General features: G+C 36.7%; 1 protein-coding gene across 4 annotated transcripts in view; it reads right to left on the bottom strand.

Moving 5' to 3' along the window:
• The window catches only part of LOC149561638 (uncharacterized), a 165,832-nt gene that overhangs the window by 91,530 nt on the left and 49,531 nt on the right, over nt 1-24,771 (bottom strand). For all 4 annotated transcript variants that reach the window (XR_016363842.1, XR_016363841.1, XR_016363843.1 and 1 more), the window contains exon 3: nt 18,983-19,057. Coding sequence is in view for 1 of the 4 variants with exons in the window: in XM_089825219.1 (XP_089681345.1) it covers nt 18,983-19,057 (75 nt within the window). In the remaining 3 variants the exon portion in view is untranslated. The remainder of the gene's footprint in view (nt 1-18,982; nt 19,058-24,771) is intronic.

The following is a 24,771-nucleotide window of genomic DNA, read 5'->3' as shown; positions in this document are numbered from 1 at the left end:
TTTGCACCTAGTACACCTCAGCAAAATGGCATAGTAGAAAGAAGAAATAGATCCATTATAGATTGTGCAAGAACACTGATGTTAAAGAAAAATATTGCAATCAAATACTAATAGGAAGCAATCAGAACAGCAATTCATACCTTAAACCAAGTTCAACTAAAGAAAGGTACAGATCAAACACCTTATGAATTATGGTATGGCTATAAACCTAATTTTTGTTATTTCAAAGTATTTGGAAGCAAATGTTATATCTTAAAAGAATCAAGGAAAGAAAAATTTGATGTGAAAAGTGATGAAGGCATAGTCTTAAGATACTCCAACAAAAGCAAAGTATATAAATGCCTGAATATTACTACTCTAAAGGTTATAGAGAGTGCACATGTAAAAATTGATGAGTTTGCAGAAAAGAGTGAAGAACGCAACAATAGAGAACCTGAAAACTACAGAAATTTTGTATACTTTGAACCTGATACTTTACCTGAAATTCAAACAAATGCAATTGTAAATCAACAATCTTCACCACTCGAGTCCCCTAAATCTCCAGTTCAACCCGAGTTGTAGCCAATGCAACATGAGTTACATTCTAAGGGACCTGAGTCTCAGTCAGAAGGACAAGAGTTTCAGACAATGGAACCCAAGTCTCATTCTGAAGAACCCGAGTTACAGACAGTGGGAAAGGAGCATGATTCAGAAGATCATTGTGAGCAAGGTGAACTGAGTGAATCAAGTCCAAAATCCAGAAAGAACCTATACTTGCTAGATATGTCAAAAGGTATCATGCACCTAAACAAATCACTACAGATCACTCAAAAGGCACAATGATAAGGAACAAACTAAAAGGTACATGTTTGCTTACTACGTTTGAACCTAGAACTGTTAAAGATGCATTAGACAATGGAAGTTGGATTGAGGCAATGAATGGAGAGATTGAACAAATTGAAAGGAACAAAACTTGGATTCTTGTTCCTAGACCCAAGGACAAAAATGTAATGGGGACAAAAAGGGTATTTAGAAATAAGTTGAATGAAAATGGAGAAGTATCAAGGAACAAGGCAAGATTAGTATGCAAAGCTTATGCTCAAGAAAAAGGTATTGATTATGGAGAAACTTTTGCTCTTGTTGTAAGACGAATAGGTGTTAGAACACTACTTGCTTATGTTGCATATAAAGGATTCAAAGTATATCAGATGGATGTAAAGTCAACTTTCTTGAATGGAATCCTAGAAGTCTACATTGAGCAACCTGAAGGTTTCATAGATCCTAACAAAAGGGATATGGATTACAAATTACACAAAGCTTTATATGGTCTCAAACAAGCCCCCAGAGCCTGGTATGAAAGATTGCATAGTTATTTGGTAAGAATACGTTTTCAAAGGACAAATGACAACAATAATCTATACATCAAGGAAGGACCAGAAAAGAAGATATTATTCACTGGCCATGATAACTTATGCAAATCTTTTTCTGAGGAAATGAGTAAAGAATTTGAAATGTCAATGTTTGTAGAGATCAAATTCTTTGTTGGCCTACAAATTCAACAGAAGAAGGATGGCATCTACGTTACTTAATCAAAGTACATCAAGGAGATATTGAAGAAATTTGGAATGGAGGATTCTAGACTAGTTGGAACACCTATGTCTACTAGAGATAAGCTTTCCAAAAATGATGATTCCAAAGAGGTAGATCAGACTACATATAGATCAATAATTGCAAAACTTTGGTATGTGGTACATACAAGACCTCATATTGCATTAGCAGTTGGTATGGTAGCAAGATTTTGTGTTAATCCAAAAGAAAATCATATAATGACAATAAAAGAATTATGAGATATCCAAAAGGTACTAAAGACTATGGTTTGTGGTATAAGAAAGACGGCAACTTTGATTTGAAAGCCTTCACGGATGTTGATTGGGCAGGAAGCATTGATGACAAGAAAAGCACTAGTGGTAGAGCATTCTTTCTTGGAAAGAGCCTAGTGTCTTGGACAAGCAAGAAACAGAATTGCATCTCTCAATCTACAATAGAAGCAGAATATGTTGCAGCAGTAGTCAATTGTTCCAACATCATTTGGTTCAAACAACTATTGTCAAATATGAAGGAGAAATCAAGGATCTAGTAGTTATCTTTTGTGATAACACCAGTGCAATTAACATATCCAAGAATTCAGTGACGCATACCAACACAAAGCACATTGCAATAAAATATCATTTTCTGAGAGAATTAGAGCAAGACAAAAGTGAGATTGGAATATGTGAATACAAAAGAACAAATTGCAGACATGTTCACCAAGGCATTACTTAAGGATGCATTTTTATATCTAAGAGGCACGCTAGGGGTCATTCCCCCATCTGAAGCTCACTAAACAAAGATATTGATGAATCAACCTAGCATTTGAAGATCAGTCAAGTTGATATAGTATTGTCAAAGCAGATTGCATATAAATTACTACATCAAGTACATGGCAAATCCATTGATTGTTGTCTTTGGCATGAGATGTCAAAGAGGGAGAGTTGTCATATTTTGAAAAGAAATTTTGGGAGAGTTTGCTGCCATATCAGAAATTGCAGTCGGAAAAAATCATTCCAAAGGGAGAGATTGATGTCAAAGGGAGTTCTCACTGATGAGAATTAAAATGAAACTAAGGATATTATCCCTCTATTTTGCTTTAAAATTTCTTCGTATTATAACGTGTTTCCATCAATGCCAAAGAGGGAGATTGTTGAAAACAGTTATTCAATTAGATGTTGTCTTTGATGTTACACAAAATGTCAAGCCTTCACCGAGCAGTTAGTGACAAGAATTTACTGTATATGTCGAGTGTTTAGTTATAACCAAGTTCTGAGACAATATTGGCCGAGCTTAGTCAGTTAACAAGGCCAAGTCAGTATTAACCGAGCTCAGTTGGTTATTAAAGGAAAGTCAGCATGAAATCAGCATTGACCGAGTTGGGACGGTTAACCACAGAACTCCTGTTCCAACCGAGTTGGTCGAGATCCTCTATGTCAACCAAGTACTCGATTTTGTATTAGCCGACTATTAGTATATTAAGTTTGATAAACTTATTGGTTAATACATGTCGACTTAAGGGATGATAATTGTTTGATTAAAAGAGCATTCAAGCCGACTTGACAAGGTGATTCATATAAATGAAAGGTCAAGTTGAGGACTGAAATGTGAAACTGAAGAAGATGAATAAGGAAGCGAATTTGAAGGATATCTATGAGAGGGCAGAGTATCGAAGTTGACCGAGCTGCAAAGAACATTCTAATCAAGGAGGATCAAGCAATGAAGCCAAAACCAAGATCTAAATCAGCAAAGACAGTTGCATCAGCAATCAGGTCAAGACATTGTTAGCTGTGAATCAAATCTCCTAACTGAGTTAGCCTAACAACTATTTTGCAAATCCTCTAACAAAGTGGTATTTCCAGATTGAAGTGTCTGAAAACCTCTAACAAGGCCACTCTTAACAAGGTGAATTAAATCCTCTAACAGGGTCACACCTAACAATGTGTTTTGTAACCTTTAACAAGGTTGGCTCCTAACAGGGCTCACTTCAAAAGAGTGAAACACAATAACTAGTTGCAATTGATGGCTTTCCCAAATTGAGTTTCCACGTTAAACCTTGATGTCTCTTGTGTTCATGTTATTTCATTTATGCTTTTGCAACTAAGTTAATTAAGGCTAAACACATTAAATATCTTAAGATATATTTATCTCTATATTAACAAAGTGACAGTAATATATTATGTGTTAAACAAGTGACAGTTATATATTCAGTGTTAACCGAGTGATAGTAATATATTCAATTTTAACTAAGTGACAGTAATATATTCAATGTTAACCGAATTCCAGTGGGGATTTGATTTAAAGATGTGTTGACATCTTAAGGGATCTAGGATTTGTTTTAGTGGTAACTGATTCACCCCTCCCCTCTCAGTTACTCCTTTTCATTTTCAATAGGTTCTAGGCATTCAAAGGTGTATGCCAACCTATTACAAAAAGAGAAGACTTCTCTAGAGAGATCTCTTTGACCAATCAAAATTCTTGGAAAACTTGAGTATTTCTATTGTTTCTAAAGGATGGAAGGATGCAAGAAACCATTCATCGATTAATGTGTTTTTAGTGTCCCCCCCAAAAGTACAATGTTTTTAAAGGTAGTCAATTGTGAAGGGGAACTGAAAGATTCACAATTCATTTCCAATTCTCATTAAGGCCATAAAGATGGTGGGTAGTGAGAATGTGGTTCAAGCGATTACCGACAATGCAAAAAATTGTAAAGGTGCAGATGCTTTGGTCCAGGGGTGTTATGACCATATTTCTTGGACACCATGCACCAAAAGTCCCTCAACTTTGTCATGCAAAAAATTGGCACTCAGATAGATTGGGTGAAACAAATATACCAAGAGGTGGAGGACATACAAATGTTTGCAACAAACCATCAAATGTCATAATCGATATTTAGATCATTCTCCAAATTGTAGTTGTTGAAGATAAAAATGTAATTACTAAATTTAATTTATTTTTATTTTTTATATATATGTTACGTTCAATTATCAAATTGAATATAACTTTGTTTAATATTTATTGACATATTGTTCTTAGCTTGCTCAAGTTACTAAGACCCTATATCCATAGATATTTATCACACCATTCATACGTATATATACACAAAAAGATTTCAATCTAAGCCTCTATAGCCAATGTAATGACTCAAAAACTAACACATGAGTAATAAAAACACAACAATACTTATCTTCAGGTTTTGGCAATAAGTAGAAGAAATGTGCAAAATTGTATTCTCCATGATATATTCTCCCACTCACAGAATACAATCCAATGCTACTTTCTCTATCCATGGCAGTTACACATTTCAAATTGTTTTCTCCATGCTATCGTCTTGAACAACACAATTACTCATGCCGGTTTGTATTCCTCATGTGAGCAAGCAATTGCTCAACAAAGACAATGATAACTCAACAAGCTTGTATATTCTCTAGGGCCACCATTTAACACACCATGTACACATAAAAATTATGTCAACCATTATCACTGATACCACCTTCATCTAACCCCACAACCCATGGTCTGTGAGATAATATGTATGTGATCCTACAAGAGGAAGGTCTGTACACTTGTACTCTCTAAAAGAGGGCTTTGCCTAGGTGAAAAGATATGTATTTGTTTCACAGTGAGTTATGAACAATTTGGTGATAAAGATTATTATGCCTATTGTTCCAACCTTTCCTTCGGATTGATCAAGCTCCAATATGTGATGGATATATGCGATAATGTCCCTATGTAACAGTATGATGTTCAACCATCTTTGGATATGCTAGCACCCCTATTAGAAACTCACACCAGTGATTTTTGAAGACCAATAACCTATTTCCCTTCAAGTAGGTAATGATGGTTTTGTGTGGCGTTGCGCAGACATCCATAGAATGCCATATAAAAGATACAGGGAAGGAGAGAAAGAATCATTGAAGAGGACTCATCCTAATGTCGATGTTACCAAAAAATGGCAAAGATAAATCCAACACTAGACAATATGAAAGACTTCAGCTACAAATATTTTGTTTTAACAAATACAGAATGCACAACTTTGAATGTACACACGAGAGTGTCGTGAGAGATATATCAAAATTATAGACACTAGAGAGAAGTCGAGAGGTAACGAAAACAGTTTTGATCTTAATGTCTCCAGCAACAAAGGCACACAGTCAATATCTCTTGTACTAATATCTACGAAACAATAACCTAAGATGATGATGTCATTACAAGCCAGGTTGTGCTGCAAATTAATGATAGCTGAACTAGACCATAGAAATGACAAAGGGCAAATGATTATGTAGCCAAGTTGCTTCCTAGATATACTTGATGCATTCATCAACAAATGCATGCAATATATGCAACCAATTTGTTAGAATCACCAGAAAGAAACCCAAATTGGGGAAGAGTTCTAGACTATGAAATTGCACAGCCCCGATTTTAATTACAATATGTTGCCGATAATAGTAATATTTAGTGTGTACGCTCATGTTGCTTCTCCTCTTGTGTACACTCATCCTCCACAAATGTAAACACCTAGACAGGCTCAAACACCAAAGACTATAGCCAATTATTGATTTCACGATAAAGCTAATCATGAGCTTCCAAGAGTGAGAATTTATATCACAACTTCACAGAACATTGCTACTCCTTTACTGCCATTATTTCGTGGCTTTGATACCATGTTGGTTTTAGCCCAGAAAACAGAGATTATCAATAATAAGGAAGACCCAAAAGATACAGGAAACACATAGGATTATCCAACAAGAGACTCTTCACTTTACAACGAGATATCTCCTTAAATACCCAACAATATAACTCTTTTTTACAAAAACAACTCTTCATATTTCCATACCTTAATGCATGATAAATGGCTCATATCATTATAGTTAATATTACAATTATCATAAAAGTCCTTTCAGCTGAAGGTGACTTATAACAGAATTAATGTTCAGAGATAAATATTTCTATTGCAGCCACAAACTATAACACGAGGTATAATAGCAAGGAAATACAATCTATGCCAAGTAGAGTAGCACCATATGTGGCCGAAGAAGTTGCTAATGGGTGCAATAAAGGTTTTCAAAGACATTCAAGATGATGAAACACACAAAAAAGTTAGTACAGAATGCCTTATTTGTCTTGGGAATAAAACTTTGTCCAATTGCAATAAGGGACCGAAATGACATGGGAGCTATCGATAACATGGTGGTACCTCTATGGTCAACCATTTAAGTATCTACACACTTTGGCAATTAAGAGCCTCTCACAAAATCTTTTTTTGTTTTTGTTTACCACTTGTATCCTACAATTTAGTACTTAATATTCTTTAATTCGCTTTTCATTTTTATGTTTAATTTTTGTGAACACAGTCCAGGTTGCAAGTTCTTCTGATGTTGAGTGGAATTGAAGTACATACTCATTGATCCACTCAATGGAGCGTAACTACTTGAGCTCAAAAAAAAAAAGCTGAAGATTTATTTTGCATTCATAGCAACTTGCATCTTTTGTTACTTAAGGACGATCAAAACAAGGAGCAGCCAAGCTTAGAATGTAGCCCCTGAGTGTGCTACCTTTGATGCAATGATTCACAAGCTTACCACAATCATAGATGATCATGATCATGATGACGATGATCACAACACATGGTGCATCTAGTCCAAGTGGACCCACTTTGGGTTGAAATGATCCTGAACCTACAGCAGTTGGAGATGATGAGGGTTTCCTTGAGAATCCTTGTAATGACCCTCTCTATAAAGGCCACAGAAACCCTCAAACTGAACTTAGGAATTTTGTCAAACACTTGGCGTGTAACAGTAACAATATTCAGACTATGGTAATTTCAGATTTGATACTTTCAGAATATAATCACAGAATTACAATATATATAAAGCCATTGAACTATATTTCAATTACAATGCAATAAATTCTGAAATTATTTCATTACCAATTCTGGACTGATTATTACAATGACTGTATGACAGCAAATTTACCCAAAAATTGACATATATTTCAGAATGCAAGAACCTGGTTTGAAGAACTATGGAAGAACACCACGTTTTGCTGCAGATCGTTGATGAAGACCTCCAACCGCACCCCCAAACTGTCCTTAATTTGCTGCTGCTGCCCAAACTAGCAGGGCCGTACCAGGCCGTACCTGTACGGCTGCTGAAATAAAATAATATTAGGGTTTTGGGACCCCCAAATGCAAGGAAAATGGGCGCCTAGGGTTAGGTAGTAACCCTGTAAAACCATAAAAAATAACTCCAAGGGGTTGAGGAGATATGAGCAATTATGTGGTTCCGAACCCTGCTTTGCCAATTCTGAAAATGCACTTATTCTGTCTTCAAACTCTTGTCAAATGCTTCTCTAATGATAGGGCAAATCTGAAATCCTTATTCCAACCAAAAACAAACCCTAACAACGAATTCTCAATAAGCTCCAATGAGATGGCTGAATACCAACTCCAATTATGCAACAATTCAGGTGATATTTCACACCCTCAAAGTCGCCAATCCAAGGGAGTGATTCGTTCCCAAAGATCGAATAATTTGCAGATCCAAAGTCCACAAATGTCTTCACAATGAAGAAGTAGAAGAGTTTTCCAATCCAAGCATGTCCAAATGAGAGGCCCAGCCCTCTATTTATTCACTTTTCTAAGAAGTTGCTAGAACTTCTAGAAACATCCTTTATAATTTCTCATTATAATGCACTTTTTTATAATAAAGTAATTTTATAAAATAAAAAGTGCAACTCAAATTAAAATTATAACATGTGGGCCCCAATATCACATAATGATAAAATATAACCTCTTAACACTTCTTCAAGAGCAAGATATGACTATCTGATCCGCAAAATTGACTCTCTTTCCACACCATTTGCCTACGAGAGTCTGGAATAGGCAAATCCATGATCAATGCCATGTCAAACTAAAGAGGGGACATTACAATCCGCCCCTCTTGAAATTGCTTGGCCTCAAGCAATCTCAACGCCGGGTGATGCAAAATAGCCTCCCCCTCCCAAGTAGCATCCTCAACAGGTAAATCTTTCCACTTAACCAAGTATTCTCTGATCACCCTTCTACGAAGCTGCTTTTCTCTGCTCTCCAGGATGGATTCTGGTACTAAGATCAATTTTCCCTCATCGTCTAAAGGAGGTAATACTGCAAAAGGCACCACATTCTGACCCAACGCCTTCTTGAGGTGTGTCACATGAAACACATTGTGCACTCTGCTGTCTGCGGGAAGCTCCAACTCATAAGCCACTTCACCAACTCGCCTGATAATCCTGAATGGTCCATAATAGCGTGGCTTAAGTTTCTCTGCCCCACTCTTCTTAAGAGTAGATTGCCTGTATGGCTGCAACATGAGGTAAACCATATCATCTACCTCAAAACTACGCTCAGTTCTCTTCTGGTCTGCATACTACTTCTGCTGGTTCTGAGCTCTTGCAATATTGTCTTTGAGGGTAGCAACTATATCCTTACTCTCCTGTAATAATTCACCTGCACTGGGTACCCGGCTATCGCTCAACAATAAATCCAGGAAACTAGGTGCTTCATAACCGTAAAGTGCCATGAAGGGTGTCATCTGTATAGTCATATGATATGTAGTATTGTAACAATACTCGCAGAGATATATCCATCTGACCCAAGCTTGCTGCTGAGCTACCACATAATTCCTTAAATACCCTTCCACCCATTTGTTCACAATTTCTGTCTGACCATCGGTTTGTGGGTGATAGCTAGTGCTGGGTGTAAGCTCCGTGCCACATAACCGGAATACCTCCTGCCAAAAGTGACTCATGAAACGGCTATCCCTATCACTCACAATGTTCTGAGGCAAGCTGTGCAATCTGAAAATCTCCCGAAAGAAAACCTCTGCCACCTGAGCTGCTGAATGTGTAGTGGTGATAGGAAAGAAATGAGCATATTTCGTTAATCTATCTACCACCACATAAATACAATCTCGTCCTTGTACCTTGGGCAAACCTGTGATAAAGTCCATGGAGATGCATTCCCACTTCCTGTCGGGAATCGGAAGTGGCTATAGGAGCCCTGCCGGATAGCTGTGTTCTTGTTTGTTTTGCTGGCAAACAAGACACTCTCGAACGTACTGCAAAACATCAGCTTTCAGCCCTTTCCAAGTGAACCGCTCTCAAACTGACTTGTAAGTCTTGAAGTACTCGGGATGGCCTGCTGTCGGTGAGTCGTGAAGTGCTCTCATAATCAGTTGCTTAACCTTTGATCCTGGGACCAGGTAAATCCTGTTCTTGTAAATGATCAAATCATCCACAAGTGTGTATCTGGTATCAATCATTGTTCCCTCTACTATATCGGAGGCCCATGTATCTCTGGCATACTCTGCTATAATCAAGTGTCGCCAATCCTCTGATATCTGAACCATAAGAGTGAGGTGTGGCCTTCGAGATAGAGCATCTGCAACAACATTCTGAGTTCCCTTGACATATGAGATGTCAAAATCATATGCCTGCAACTTACTTACCCACTTTTGTTGGCGATCATTCAAGTCCTGCTGTCCCAAGAAATGCCTCAGACTGTTATGATCAGTTTTAATACAAAACTTGCTACCCACAAGATATTGTCTGAATTTGGCCAAAGCATGCATGATGGCCAACATCTCCTTATTATATATACTGAATGAACGCTCAGGGCCTCTGAGCTTCCTGCTCTCATAAGCTATGGGGTGCTTATTCTGCATAAGTACAGCACCTACTCCCTCTCCAGATGCATCACATTGAAGCTCAAATGGCTTCGTGAAATCAGGTAATGCTAGAACTGGGCACGTAGTCATTATCTCCTTAAATCTCATAAAACAGTCCTGTGCCTTCTGAGTCCACACAAATTCCCCTTTTTTCAGTAAATCTGTCATGGGAGTTGCATGTCGTGAGTAGCCACTGACAAACCTGCGGTAAAAACCACATAAACCAAGGAACCCCCTCAACTGTGTAAGGTTCTCTGGTGAAGGCCAATCAACAATAGCGCGAATCTTTTCAGGATCCATCCGCACTCCCTCTGCACTAATGATGTGTCCTAAATATAACAGCTCGGTCATCCCTAAGTCACATTTGGACTCCTTTGCATACAAGGACTCCTTCTGTAGAATTCTCAACACCGTCTCCAAATGCTCTATATGCTCCTGCCATGATCGGCTATAGATCAAAATGTCATCAAAAAACACCAGCACGAATTTCCTCAACTGATGGTGGAAAACTCTGTTCATAGTGGACTGGAAAGTGGCAGGTGCATTGGTCAGGCCGAAAGGCATGACTACAAACTCAAAGTGCCCACAATGACATCTGAAAGCAGTTTTCTCAATATCCTATTCACGGACTCTGCTCTGGTGATATCCTGATCTCAAATCAATTTTCGTGAAATAACAGGCCCCATGCAATTCATCTATCAACTCATCAATGCGAGGAATAGGATACCTGTTCTTAATGGTTCTCTTATTTAATGCCCTGTAATCAATACACATCCGAAGCATTCCATCCTTCTTTTTTACCAAAACAACAGAGGATGCAAAAGGTGACTTACTAGGTCGGATGTGCCCCATAGCTAGCAACTCCTCAATGGTCCTTTCGATCTCATCCTTGAGTCGCTTTGGATGTCGATATGGTGTGATCATGATAGGTTTAGCACCTTCCTCCAGTTCAATAATATGCTCAATACCTCTGTCCGGTGGCCTGCCTGGTGGAATCTCACTGAATACCTTTTCGTACTTAATCCTCAACCTCTGAATATCAGGATGATATTCCACCTTATGTTGCTCCTCCTGTGTAGGTATCAAAGTACAAACTGCTGCCCACTCTATATCATTATGCCTAGTTAATCTCTCCAGCCGCCTAAATGAGATAGTCCTGATGTCTCCATTACGGATAGCCTTTAGCACATGAATCCTACCATTTATTTCGAATTGTATCTCCATATCCTCTAATCTCAGGGTAACCACCTTCAATGAATGTCGCCACTGCATCCCAAGTACTATGTCCATGTCACCCATGTTGACCACATGATAATCCGCCTTAAACTCATAGTTGTTCAAGTGCAAAGGTAAGTCTCGTACCATCCTGTCACAACGAAGAGTGTATCCATCAGCTACCTTGACTCTTAGTCCTTCGAACTCCTCAGTAATGAGTCCACGCTTCTCTACAAATCGTGCATCAATGAAATTATGCGTGGCACCTGTGTCCAACAATGTAATAACCTTCTGTCCAGCCAAGACTCCCCGAAGTCTGAAAGATCCCTCTCTCTGGATACTAGACAGTCGTGCTTCCTGTACATGTAGCTCTGTTTCCTACCTTTGCCCTGCACTGTCTATCTCCTGCTCTCCCTCTGCTTCATCAGGATCCTCATCATGATGTTCTGAACCATCTGAATCTGAGCCTTCGTAATAAGCCCACATTGCTCGGTTGGCCTTCCCTTTTGGCCTCATAGGACAGTCATGGCCGTACTCATACGGGCCTTTGCAATAGAAGCATAGCTTCTTCCTACGCAAGTCATTAAGTGTCTCCTTGTCCAGCCTCTTACTTTCTTCCTTAGGTAGCTATGCCTCTCTATGAAAGGGTTTCCTGTCCTTATCTTTTCCTGAAGGGAAACTCTTTGCCTGAAATTTATTTTTAGAAGCTGAAGAGGAATCCATGTCACGAGCTTTCTTAATGGCTTCCTGCAAAGTGGGAGGGTTGAGAGCTTTAATCCACCCTCTCAACGGATCAACTAACCCATCCATAAATAAAACCAATAGCCTTCGTTCAGATACATCTTTTACTAACACTGCAAGTTTCTGAAACTCTGAAATGTATGTTTCCAATGAGCCCCACTGTTTAAGCTGGGCTAATTCCTTGAAATGGAGTTCTGGATCTTTCTTATCAAAACGTTCAATCAGTCTCTCCGTAAACGCCACATATGAGGTAATGTGTGCATGACCCATAGTGATCATACCATGATGCCACCATTCGTGTGCTAACCCATCCAGGTGAATTGCTGCATACTTAATAGCTTCTTCCTCAGACATAGGATTCAATTGAAAGTATGTGTCAAGCTTTTGAACCCAAGCTCTTGCTGTAGACTTCCCCGAGCCATCATAATATGGTAACTGTAGTTTTCCTACTTTCTTTCGTAGCTCATAGTTCTGAGTCCTGTCTTGTCCACGGGGCATATGCTTCATCCGCACATCCATATACTCTCTAAAGGTGATTGCAGCTGTAAAATCTGGTCCTCCTGCTTCCCAATCTCTCCTCAGCTGATCCTGTATGTTAGTGATCTGGGGTTCTGGTACCGGCTGCTTTGGAGCTCTAGGAAGGAACGTAGGAATCATAGGCCTCGAACTTACTGTCCGAGCTTGCTGGGGGGCATGACCGAAATTGTTCCCAATTTGTTCGCCTCCATTATGTCTCTCATCCTGATTATTCCCATTCTGATTGTGACCATTCTGATTATTTCCTTCACCTATGTTAGCGTTCAACCCCATTTGTCGAGCCATCATCTGCATCATAAGCTCCATTCTCTGATTCTGTTCTTGTGCTCTTTGTTCGGCTAATCGCTGTCCCTGTGCCAAGGTGTCTAATAACTGTAAAAATCTTTCCTCTTGCGGATCTGGACCGGCATTCCCGCCTCTATCCATATTGTAGTCGTAGTCTTGATCAAAAAATACCTCCCCTGTGTCTGTATGACTGGATTCTATGTCCACCTGGATAGATGAGCTAGACTGTTCGCTCTGCAGGTCAGAAATCCTATCTTGTCTTGCTTTGGTATTGCGAAAATTACAAGGCCTTTGTCACATGCTCTGATTTTAGTGTTTTGACATTTCGTCAAACACTTTCCCTCCTATCCAGCTGTTCCAAATTCCCTATAAGACCTCCACAGGATGGCAGGACTTATAGCTCTGATACCACTGTAATGACCCTCTCTATAAAGGCCACAGAAACCCTCAAACTGAACTTAGGAATTTTGTCAAACACTTGGCGTGTAACCGTAACAATATTCAGAATATGGTAATTTCAGATTTGATACTTTCAGAATATAATCACAGAATTACAATATATATAAAGTCATTGAACTATATTTCAATTACAATGCAATAAATTCTGAAATTATTTCATTACCAATTCTGGACTGATTATTACAATGACTGTATGACAGCAAATTTACCCAAAAATTGACATATATTTCAGAATGCAAGAACCTGGTTTGAAGAACTATGGAAGAACACCACGTTTTGCTGCAGATCGTTGATGAAGACCTCCAACCGCACCCCCAAACTGTCCTTAATTTGCTGCTGCTGCCCAAACTAGCAGGGCCGTACCAGGCCGTACCTGTACGGCTGCTGAAATAAAATAATATTAGGGTTTTGGGACCCCCAAATGCAAGGAAAATGGGCGCCTAGGGTTAGGTAGTAACCCTGTAAAACCATAAAAAATAACTCCAAGGGGTTGAGGAGATATGAGCAATTATGTGGTTCCGAACCCTGCTTTGCCAATTCTGAAAATGCACTTATTCTGTCTTCAAACTCTTGTCAAATGCTTCTCCAATGATAGGGCAAATCTGAAATCCTTATTCCAACCAAAAACAAACCCTAACAATGAATTCTCAATAAGCTCCAATGAGATGGCTGAATACCAACTCCAATTATGCAACAATTCAGGTGATATTTCACACCCTCAAAGTCGCCAATCCAAGGGAGTGATTCGTTCCCAAAGGTCGAATAATTTGCAGATCCAAAGTCCACAAATGTCTTCACAATGAAGAAGTAGAAGAGTTTTCCAATCCAAGCATGTCCAAATGAGAGGCCCAGCCCTCTATTTATTCACTTTTCTAAGAAGTTGCTAGAACTTCTAGAAACATCCTTTATAATTTCTCATTATAATGCACTTTTTTATAATAAAGTAATTTTATAAAATAAAAAGTGCAACTCAAATTAAAATTATAACATGTGGGCCCCAATATCACATAATGATAAAATATAACCTCTTAACACTTCTTCAAGAGCAAGATATGACTATCTGATCCGCAAAATTGACTCTCTTTCCACACCATTTGCCTACGAGAGTCTGGAATAGGCAAATCCATGATCAATGCCATGTCGAACTAAAGAGGGGACATTACAATCCTAGCAATTCTAAATATGATGAGTGACTCTTGAATCTCGATTGATGAACATTCAATCGTGAACTAGATTTTGATTTTATGTAATGATTTTTTGATTTGCATTGGAATCGTGAACATAGACATGTGTATCATCATATGATATGACTTATTAGTTATTTCATTTGGAATATCAATAACTATCAATTAGCATTTAATATTTATCTTGATCAATGATGAAGTATCACACCATCAAATGATTTAATTTTGTGTATTCCTTGCATTTCTTTGCACACACGCACACATATGAACACACCCCAACCACACAAAAAAATTGTGCATCCACGACCTAAATCCCACACCGAAATCCACATCGGTAACTTAGCTAAGAGTGCATAAACGCAAGATCGCTACAAAGAACAATGGATCTCAATTATTCGCAAGGCATGGAAGTATATGAATATAATGAATTGGACAACTATTCTCTCTTTCTATCTTCAATAAAGAATCAGATAAAAGGTGTATAGGGGTTACTACATGCTTTCTTATCTAGTACAAATAATAGAATGCCTCTATTCCAACCCTAGTGAGCTAGAACTGATTTCCCCATATGAAATTCAATGTATGAGCCAATTTGTGCTCATGTTGGTTGGTTATGCAAGCACAAATGGTTGCCTCGTTGCACTAGCATACGTGACTATTTCTTATATTGGTTTTGTGAAATCTAAATTAATGGTAGTTGGTTTTCTATGCTCTTTGTAAACTGTTCTCAATCAAGCATGTTTTGCAACTATGGTCTTTGCAAGTTAATATCAGCTGGCTCATTAAGCTATATTTTCTATACTTTTGCCCAATATAAAAAAGAAAATAAGTCTGGTAGCAAATTGATCAACTCGATTTTGAGCTAATAACTGAAGACTACTAAATAAAAAAATCATAGACCTGTGAGACATCACCAGCAATAAGACAATGAACAAGGAGTTTGGCTGGGGATATTGTGACTGAATACAGCCAAATCTGCAGTTGACAAAAGCCAATTAAACAATTGTAATTCTATTGTGAAAATATATATTTTTTAAAGGGGGGAATAGTTCTGTCATTATTACCAGTAAACTGTGTTATTTTTGTATCTTCTGGATTTTATTAGAATATTGCAATTTTTTTTAATAGTTATATTTGTTAGTCTTCAGTTTTTTAGGTAGTCTCTATTTTTGTCTTTAGTTCACAAAGGTTTCATAATAGAAACATCGTCTTTATAAATCTATATAAGGAGCTTTCATCTCCTCTATTTAATATATCGATTCATCATAACATGGTATCAAAGCTGACCAACGGGATTTCAAAATAATTGGCAAATTGTTTAAGAAAAATTCAAACATCTTTTGATCTGAATTTTTTTAGAAATTCATTTTTTATTTTCTCAAAATAAAAATTGTTGGAGGTATTATACGAAAAACTTTTGTGGTTCTTCAAACATTTTTGCTAAAAAAATTGCAAGCCTAGTAGAGGGTTCAAATTTTTTTTTTTTAAGGTTGCATGTACTTACATGTTCCTTGAATGTGCTTTTTGTGAGTAGCATGTTGCTTGCATACATTGTTTACTAAGCGAAATCTCATATCATTCTACATAAAGGGTTTCTCTAATGGGTTTTCATAATTCTTCCCTTAAAAAGAATTTGATGGGATTTCATAGTTTTTTCTAAATTTTAGATGGGTTTTCATAATTTTTCCCCTTAAAAAGTTTTTAGTGGATTTTCGTAATTTTTTACTTCAAATTGTTTTATGGGTTTCCATAACTTTTTTCCCTTGACAAAAAAATCTAGCAGGTTTTAATAATTTTGTCCCTAAAAAAAATTTGTTTTGGGTTTATAATTTTTTCCTCAAATTAAGGGTTTGCTACTCCTATGAGGGAGGGTTCTCTAGTCTCTAGTTGCTCCTTGAAAATAATGTTTTGTATGATGATCTATGTCTCAGATTTTGTCAGTTATCTATTTGGTTTTTCAATTTTATCCTCAACAATTGTTTCATGATTCTGTAATTTGCAAAGTTGTATGAGATTCCTTCATCGAATTTCACCCCTTTTCCAAAACAAATGATTTGTAATCTTGGGTTTGGCAGTTTTTCCCTAAAAAAAATGTAATATCTGGCAGTTTGTTCAAGGGCATCATGCTCTTCTGCAAAAGTTTGGAGGGCTTGTCAATTTCTCCTCAAACTTGCAACAGTTGTTCCTGGTGTGTGTCTCTGACTACAGGGAGGAACATCACTATTATCCAACATTGGGTGTAACATTTTGCCATGAATTTTAGTCAGAAGTAGTGCAGATTCCAGGAAGATTAATGGCAGATTCTTCTGAATTAAAGAATCATTAGCAGGGTTTTGTCCCTTGTTGCAAAGCATTCTGAAAAAGGGGGCAGTCTTTTCTATTTCTTCTGGATGGACTTCGGCTACTCTTGATCATTACGATTTTGCAGATCCCAGAAGGGTCTCAACAGCAACATAATGTTTTGAGAAATCTATGACCACAAAACATGTATAGTTTTCTGCAAGGTACTTAGACGATGACTATTAAGAGAGGGTATTAGAATATTGTAATGTTTTTTAATGGTTATTTTTCTAGCCTTTAGATTATTAGGTGGTCTCTATTTTTGTCTCTAGTTCACAATTTTTCCATAACAGAAACACCATCTTTGTAAATCTAAAAGGAGCTTTCATCTTCTTTGTTTAATACAACATCGATTCACCATAATAAAGTTTGCAGTATAATACCATTGGCATATTTCTTGTATAGAAAAATCTTTTTGGGCTTATTTCTAATCTTGCTTCAAACTGAATCTTTAATGTCATGTTTACACACGATGATAGTCGATGACGTTAAAAATCTGTTTCATGATGAATTCCTCAAAAACTTCATTAGCTGCATTGAAGGAGATCGGTGTTAAAGAAGCATTTTTCCAACCATACCTCTCCTATTCCACTGTCATCTATTTTTCTCTTTTTAATCTGAGATAAATTTAATTTTCAATGTCATTTTGAGCTTATTGCAAATCTTAGTTCTTGCTTTGTGTTTCCTTCTAATGGGAACAGGTTTGCATAGACCCTAAGTTACCTTAAATCAAGGTTGCATGGGTACTTGTACCCACACCCTTGTAACTCGTACCCAAGTACCGGGTACACATATCCCAAGAACCGGGTACTCAGTGGAAAGCATCATAGGTAAGAACCTTGATTAAGATTTCTGATTTTGGTTTTCTGGTGTTTTGTTTGCGTATCAGTTTGTTGGTTATCAAGCATAATTCACCACCTAATTAGTTTAAAAATTTGATACAATATTGATTAACAATAAACTTTATCACTGTTCAAGTCAGAAGTTTATTTCAACTTTAGCATTTGCAATGTCATTGGCATGATTTATAGTCTTCTTATTTGTGTTTAAATTATGCTTTCTCTGTTATGCATCTAAACATTTATCATATATTATTATTACAAACATCTAGCAAATCTGAAACTGAAAACAATACATCACATTTGCAAACTTTATCACTATTCTTGTTTTGAAAAGCCATTGTATGACTTATAATTTCTGACTTTCTATAGATATAAAAGTATAATTAGAACTAAAGTTTGACATACCCAAGTACCCCTGTCTCCTATTATGAAAAATAACTGTACTGCTACCCTGTGTAACCCTGTCCCCGTACAACCTTACCTTAAATGTATGCCTCAACCGAAAACCAAAAACCTACAGAAGCTAGTTCCTTTTCAAGATAACCAGTTCCACTTAAACCGTTCCCTGCAAAATCACACATCAACACAAGCAATGCAATTTTCCTCATCGCCTATGTACCATCATATTTCTTTAATTGTAGGAGAGTTTGTTCCAGCAATCATCAATGTTGCATCATGAAATTTTTGGGTGCTCAAAATTGCAGACTCATTGAGAGAGAGAGAGAGAGAGAGAGGGAGAGAGGTATAATTAAAATTGTAGCATTTGATTGCTATATTTTGTAGTTAGAGAGCCAACCATGAATTTGTCTTGGAACAGGCCTCAGCATGAGTAGCGTACTTATGATGTCTCAGTTACTATGGTTCAATATCGAGGTGATTCTACTAGCCTATATGCAGGAAGATCGGCTTAGGATGGTAACCCGCAGGTATTGTCATATACTCCCTGTAGCATACTTCTGAATATAGAACACACAGTAAATTGTACTTCATATCCGATCTAGCAATTATTGGCATGCAATGAAAAACAATTAAAACAATAATGAGTTGAAAATGGCAAATCTACAGCCGCAACAGTTGGTAGTAATTCGATTAAATGGTGTGTGCTCACCTGTGCCATCAAGGAATTGTCAACTGAGTTCTCCTTTGATGATGAACCATCATCCTTTAGATGCTTTAGAACAACCTAATGTACAAACACATAACTAATGAGCATATAATGATACAAATGTTACCATTAAAATCATAAACATGCAAAGATGGTATTAGACTATTAGCAGACAATTGTCAAATATTTCTAGCAAATCCTCAAGTACATCTAGTTAGGCCTGCATTATCAATTTTCTTGGTCCTGATCAAAGCATCCAATATAGACTGAGTTAAAATTTAAACCATCTATCTTAAAGAAGCTTTACAACCAAAGAATCTTCGATATAATCTTAACCATTTTAACGTTTTTCTTAGCTATTTTAACATTTGATCTTAATACAAAAATTAGCTGATGTACAGAGTTGATTATTTTCTAACTATGCATAATTGCAAGGCTTAGGCACTGCATTATGAACTTTTATAATAACATCTGTTGCATTTAATAAATTCTAAACAAAAATTGTACATGATGCACACTGAGATCATGTGAGCTCATAGAGATTAGAGAATTTCAAAACCCTAAATTTTGAGACATTGTCCAAAGGAAAAGATTTAATTTTTGATAGTCCACAAAGGACAGGATAATATAGCATTGATAAGCATTACATTGGCAACACAGAAAAAACTCTCTCTGACTCCATCTAAATCTCTTAAAGCTGAAATACAGCTCTAAGAAAGAGATATTTTTTAAAGCGTTTAAGAAATACTGGAAAAAAATTTACAAGCTAACATGCATTAAAAAAATGCCAGATAAAATTGTGCATGAATGGCTAGTTTATTAAAAACTGCATATAGTTTAACCTTTGAAGTTGTTCATCACATTTATGTCACAAACCAGGGGATGATCTACTAAATATCTTTAGTGGATATCCCATTAAAGATTATGGTGTCCACAGTGAACAAATTCAAATATAGAAGCATCTTGTGATGAATAGTTATCACTACTGGAATGGGAGAAAAAAGATGCAATATCATACATTGTTTTCTCTCTATACATTTGTATAATTTATTGATCATTTTTACCTACTATTGGCAATCACATCTAATGCCCAATATTTGGATAGACTCTTACCATGTCATAATGCATTTATCTTGGCATTTACTACAATTGAAATAGAAAATCAAAACATTCAAATTATTCAAGGTTTCAAAACACAGTCACACATTCAACGTTTGCTAGAAGATAGTTGAATTTTTTTTAATTCAAATAAGTGGAGCAAAATCCACATAACAAAGTAACAAAAATTCAAATTAAAGTGTGCAAATATATAAAATTGGTCCAATCCGAGTCATATGAAAAGCAACTCCAAAGAGAAGTTCTAAAATGACCCCCAGCCATTATAATGAAACATTATAAACTAAAAGTAAATCTAGATATAGATCTAAGAGGCAACAGAACCTTGTACAGGTAGATAGTCCCCAGATTAATTATTTAGATATAATTTGAATTTAATATGATAGCTTATGTTGAATGTGGTACAAATAGGCCCAATAAACAATAATAGATTAGCATCTATCAATAGGTTCTTGTAAGCCTAAGCACAACTGCAACATGGCATGCTATGAAAGAGAAGAATTAACAAATAAGAGTTTTTTGGTTTATCGAGGCACATAAAAAACTTCATGAGCCTGCAATAATGTATCTCAAACTACAATGAGATGTCAACAATACATTAGAAGCCATAATTCATATCATCTCCATGAGAGACTTTACCATGATGGGGTTTCAATGTGAGAAACCACAACTGTCCGGTCATATGCTATATAGCACCTAAAACCACATACCAGATTGAGGTTGAAAAAAAACATATTCCTCTTCTAGAGACTCTTCATCTTCAGCAACATTGCAATGTTGTTTCTGTTCTTCTACTCCTATCATGTGTTGCCACTTTGAAATGCCTTCTTTGGATATCATTCATTGTTAAATGATATTTTGGCCAAGGAGTTGTCACAAATTTACACATAATAATCAATCCTTTCACATATTGGACACTTCTGAAATCTAGATGACGTACCATATTAGTGGTCCGACAGACTTATTCAAAGGAATTTCGCATTTATGATGAGTAATCATTGCATGAACATCCTCACCATGATTCTCGTGATTCTCCTTTCTGAAGTAGGTTCACATGCTCCTCAAAAGTTGATGTTTGTTCTAAGACATTCAAATTGTAACAAAAACTCTATCTACACGACAATGCTTGCAGGACTATAGGGCACTAGAGCTCTATCTTCAACAGTTTCTCCTAATGCTTGTAAACAAGCTCTCAACTCAACAATCTTTTTCATAAAAGATTCTAATTGTTCTCTGTTTTTCTCTTCAAGTTATATAGCTGACTTCAAATTCAAGATTTGATTCGGATAGCTTGCCTCATAAACTATCCTAAATTTGTCTCAAGCATCTATGGCTATGGAAAAGTCCCGGACTAAAGGCTGAGCTTTGTCAACCACACTGAACATGTCAATAGATAACAAAGCTTACCGGTGTTTCAATAAGAGGCTCAACAAGGTTGTTGACAGTGCAATTTAAAGGCATGTGAGGATTGGAGTCATCTTACTCTGATGACAGACGGTGATGTTGAGTTCACTCCTATCTCATAACAAAAGGATGATCTTGAAGAAGATAGAGATGAAAAAATTGTTGAACAAATAGAACAGAAAGTCGCTGCGAAGGACACCTACTAAGTATGTTCAAAGGCATCACTGAGAAGATCAAATAATTGGTGACAAAGACAAGGGTCTGAAAACAACAATAAGAATTATCAGATCACTAAGGACAAGCAAACTGTTGTTTTCTATTAATAACTGAACCCAAGAATTATGGAGAAGCAAGCAAGAAGTAGAGATGGATTGAAGAAATGGGAGAGGAGTTAAATCAAAAGAAGAAAAACAAAACTTGGGTGCTTGTACCTAGACCAATGGACAAGAATGTGATGGGAAGCAGATAGGTATTCAGAAACAAGCTAGATGAACAAAAACAAGTTACAAGAAAAAGGGTAGACTGGTATGCAAAGGTTATTAACAAGTTGTAAGGGATTGCGATTGAAGAAACTTCTGCTCTGGTTGCTAGGATGAATCTATGAGGATGTACCTTGCTTTTGTTGCTTACAAGAGTTTCAAAAATATCTAATAAAGGAAAAATTCAAGAAAGGAATTGTTGATAGTAATTTCTATTTTAAATAAGAAGATGACAGAATGTTAATAATTGAAGTATATGTTGATGACATCATATTTGGTAGAGAGGATAAATTATGTATAGAGCTCATTGCAGGGTGTAAAAATGAATTTGAAATGTCAATGACAGTGAGTTGGCGTTCTGTCTTGGGTTACGAGTTAGTCAATCTAATGATGAAATCTTTATATCACATAGCAAATATATAAAGGAGATATTGACGAAGTTTTGTATGAGTAATTGTAAACTTGTTGCAACTCCTGTGAATGTTGGTTACAAGTTGAGCAAGAATGGTGAGTCTCTAGAAGTCGATCAGACAAAGTATAGATCAATGATTTGCAGTCTATTGTATCTAACTGCTTCTAGACCAGACATCATGTACGTTGTGTGTTTGGTTGCCAGATTTTAGGCTAAACCGAAACTTATCCATGAGCATGTTGTGAACAGAATTTTCAAATACTTAAAAGGGAATAGGGGTAATTTATGCTACAAAGAAAAGGAAAATTCATGTTGAATGCCTCTACTGATGTTGCCTGGACAGGAAGTATTGACGACAGGAGAAGCTCTAGTGGTGATGCACTCTTCTTAGGTAACAGATTGTTTCATGGCTCAGATTCAGTATCCTTATCTACTATTGAGGCAAAACATATTGTTGGTGTATCTTGTTGTACTCAGGTAGTGTAGATGAAATTGGAACTCAAAGATATAAAAGTGACTTTTGATGAAGCCACTCCTATTGTGTGAAATAATACAAATGTAATCAATATTTCTTAGAACCCAATGATGCGTTCAAGAACAAAGAATATATCAATTAGATACAATTTCTTGAGAGAGAAGGTTGCTGAAATAGTAGTCAGACTAGAGTATATTTTTGCAAACGAGCAAATTGCAGACATATTTACTAAAGTGTTGGTAAAAGATACTTTTCAGTTTCTTTGAGAGAAGTTTGGGGTAATTGCCCCCCCTAATTAGTGTTACAAGATTCAAGAATTGGCAGATTAACGAATTTCCGGATGATTGATTGATTAACAGAGGAACAAATGTGTTCCTTATAAAGAATTACAAGGGTGTTGTTTCTAAAAGAAACAACGTAGTCTAAAGATGAAATTAGAAACAAAACTGAAGACAGAATAGGAAACATTCCTATCTAGACTGAAGACAAAAGAGATAGGATAGGAAACATTCCTATCTAGACTAAAAGACGGACTACAGACAAGTAGTTGACCATTATAGAAAGTATTTAACTAAGGAGATAATATCTTAATAAAGATATTAAAGATATTATCTTAATACCCTCCCTTAATGGTCAACAGACGGATGTCGGAACATATTGGGATAACTGAGACCCTCCCTGGATCTACAGAATGTTGAAACCAAGAAGTTTTGCCAGAAGAGTGCTATGACTCAAAACAAATTGCAATTACAAAACTTCATTTTTGTGGAAAAAATAGTAAAACCCAGAATCTCACGCAACCTTGCATATTACAAACAACATGAAATGATTTTTAAGGAGAAAATCAACAAACCCAGAAAAACAAAAACATATTCAGAAGGCGAAAAATGTAGTTTCGCCTTGATCAAGAAGCTCGACAACTTGTGCTATTGGCTGGGAAGCATGATGGTCAACATGTGCTACTTCCAATGGTTATAATTGAGGCCATTGAATCGTAGACTGCCCTCCAGCATCAGATTAGTCAAAGATGTCAATTCGAAGAATTCAGGTACAAACTTCAAGACTGAAATTCAACAGGCACGGATTTCAAGGCAAATTCCTAGCTGACCCAGAAAAATCAAAGTGACCTAGAAGAGAGCTCAAAAAGCCCAGAAGGAATATACTGTCGTTTTTTGGATTTGCTAGCTCGAAAATCGAGGCACCCAAAAAAACAGATGATGGCCCAGTTGAGCTCTCAAAAAGCCCGCCAAGAATCTACAAGCAAAAAAAATTTCTTGACCCAAAAATTAGGGTTTCGAGCAAAATACCAATCGGCTGCAAAAAACTCCAATAATGGCAATTTAGGGCACGCAGATGGTTGGAAAACAGGCATCCAAATACCACAAGGCGATTTTGATCAGAATCACGATTCCCCTACAAAAAACACAAGTTGAATATGGGTTTTTTAAGCCATGATTTTCAAGAGGAAACAAGCCCCGATCAGTTGTAGATACAAGTGGCAGGGAAATCGGAAATGGACGTTGTGAGTTTGCAGATACGAGCAAAGATGATCTAAAGGAGGGTTTGCAGAAAAACGCGAGCAGCAAAGCCGTGAGTTGGAAGAAAAACGCAAGCAGCAGATTCGTGGCTTGAAACCGTGATTTGTCGCCAAGGAAATCCGCGATTTCTAAAATAACAGCCATGATTTTTTTCAGATGTTTGATAAAACGATTTTGGATAATAAACCCTAGCTCGAGATTTCTCAGGCCGAAAACCCTAGGCGGGTTTTAGAGAAAATCGACTAAAAAAATTATGAAAAAATTTAGAACAAATAATTTCACGAAGAAATTATAATTTTTTTCAAAAAAATTTAAGTATTAGCTCTGATACCATGTTACAAGATTCAAGAATTGGCAGATTAACGAAA

Source organism: Cupressus sempervirens, chromosome 4 (genome assembly GCF_028749045.1).
Source record: "Cupressus sempervirens isolate cs-2001-9-10 chromosome 4, ASM2874904v1, whole genome shotgun sequence".
NCBI classification, from domain to species: Eukaryota; Viridiplantae; Streptophyta; class Pinopsida; order Cupressales; family Cupressaceae; genus Cupressus; species Cupressus sempervirens.
The sequence above is the reverse complement of the archived record's forward strand: the minus strand, read 5'-3'. Positions and strand labels throughout refer to the sequence as shown.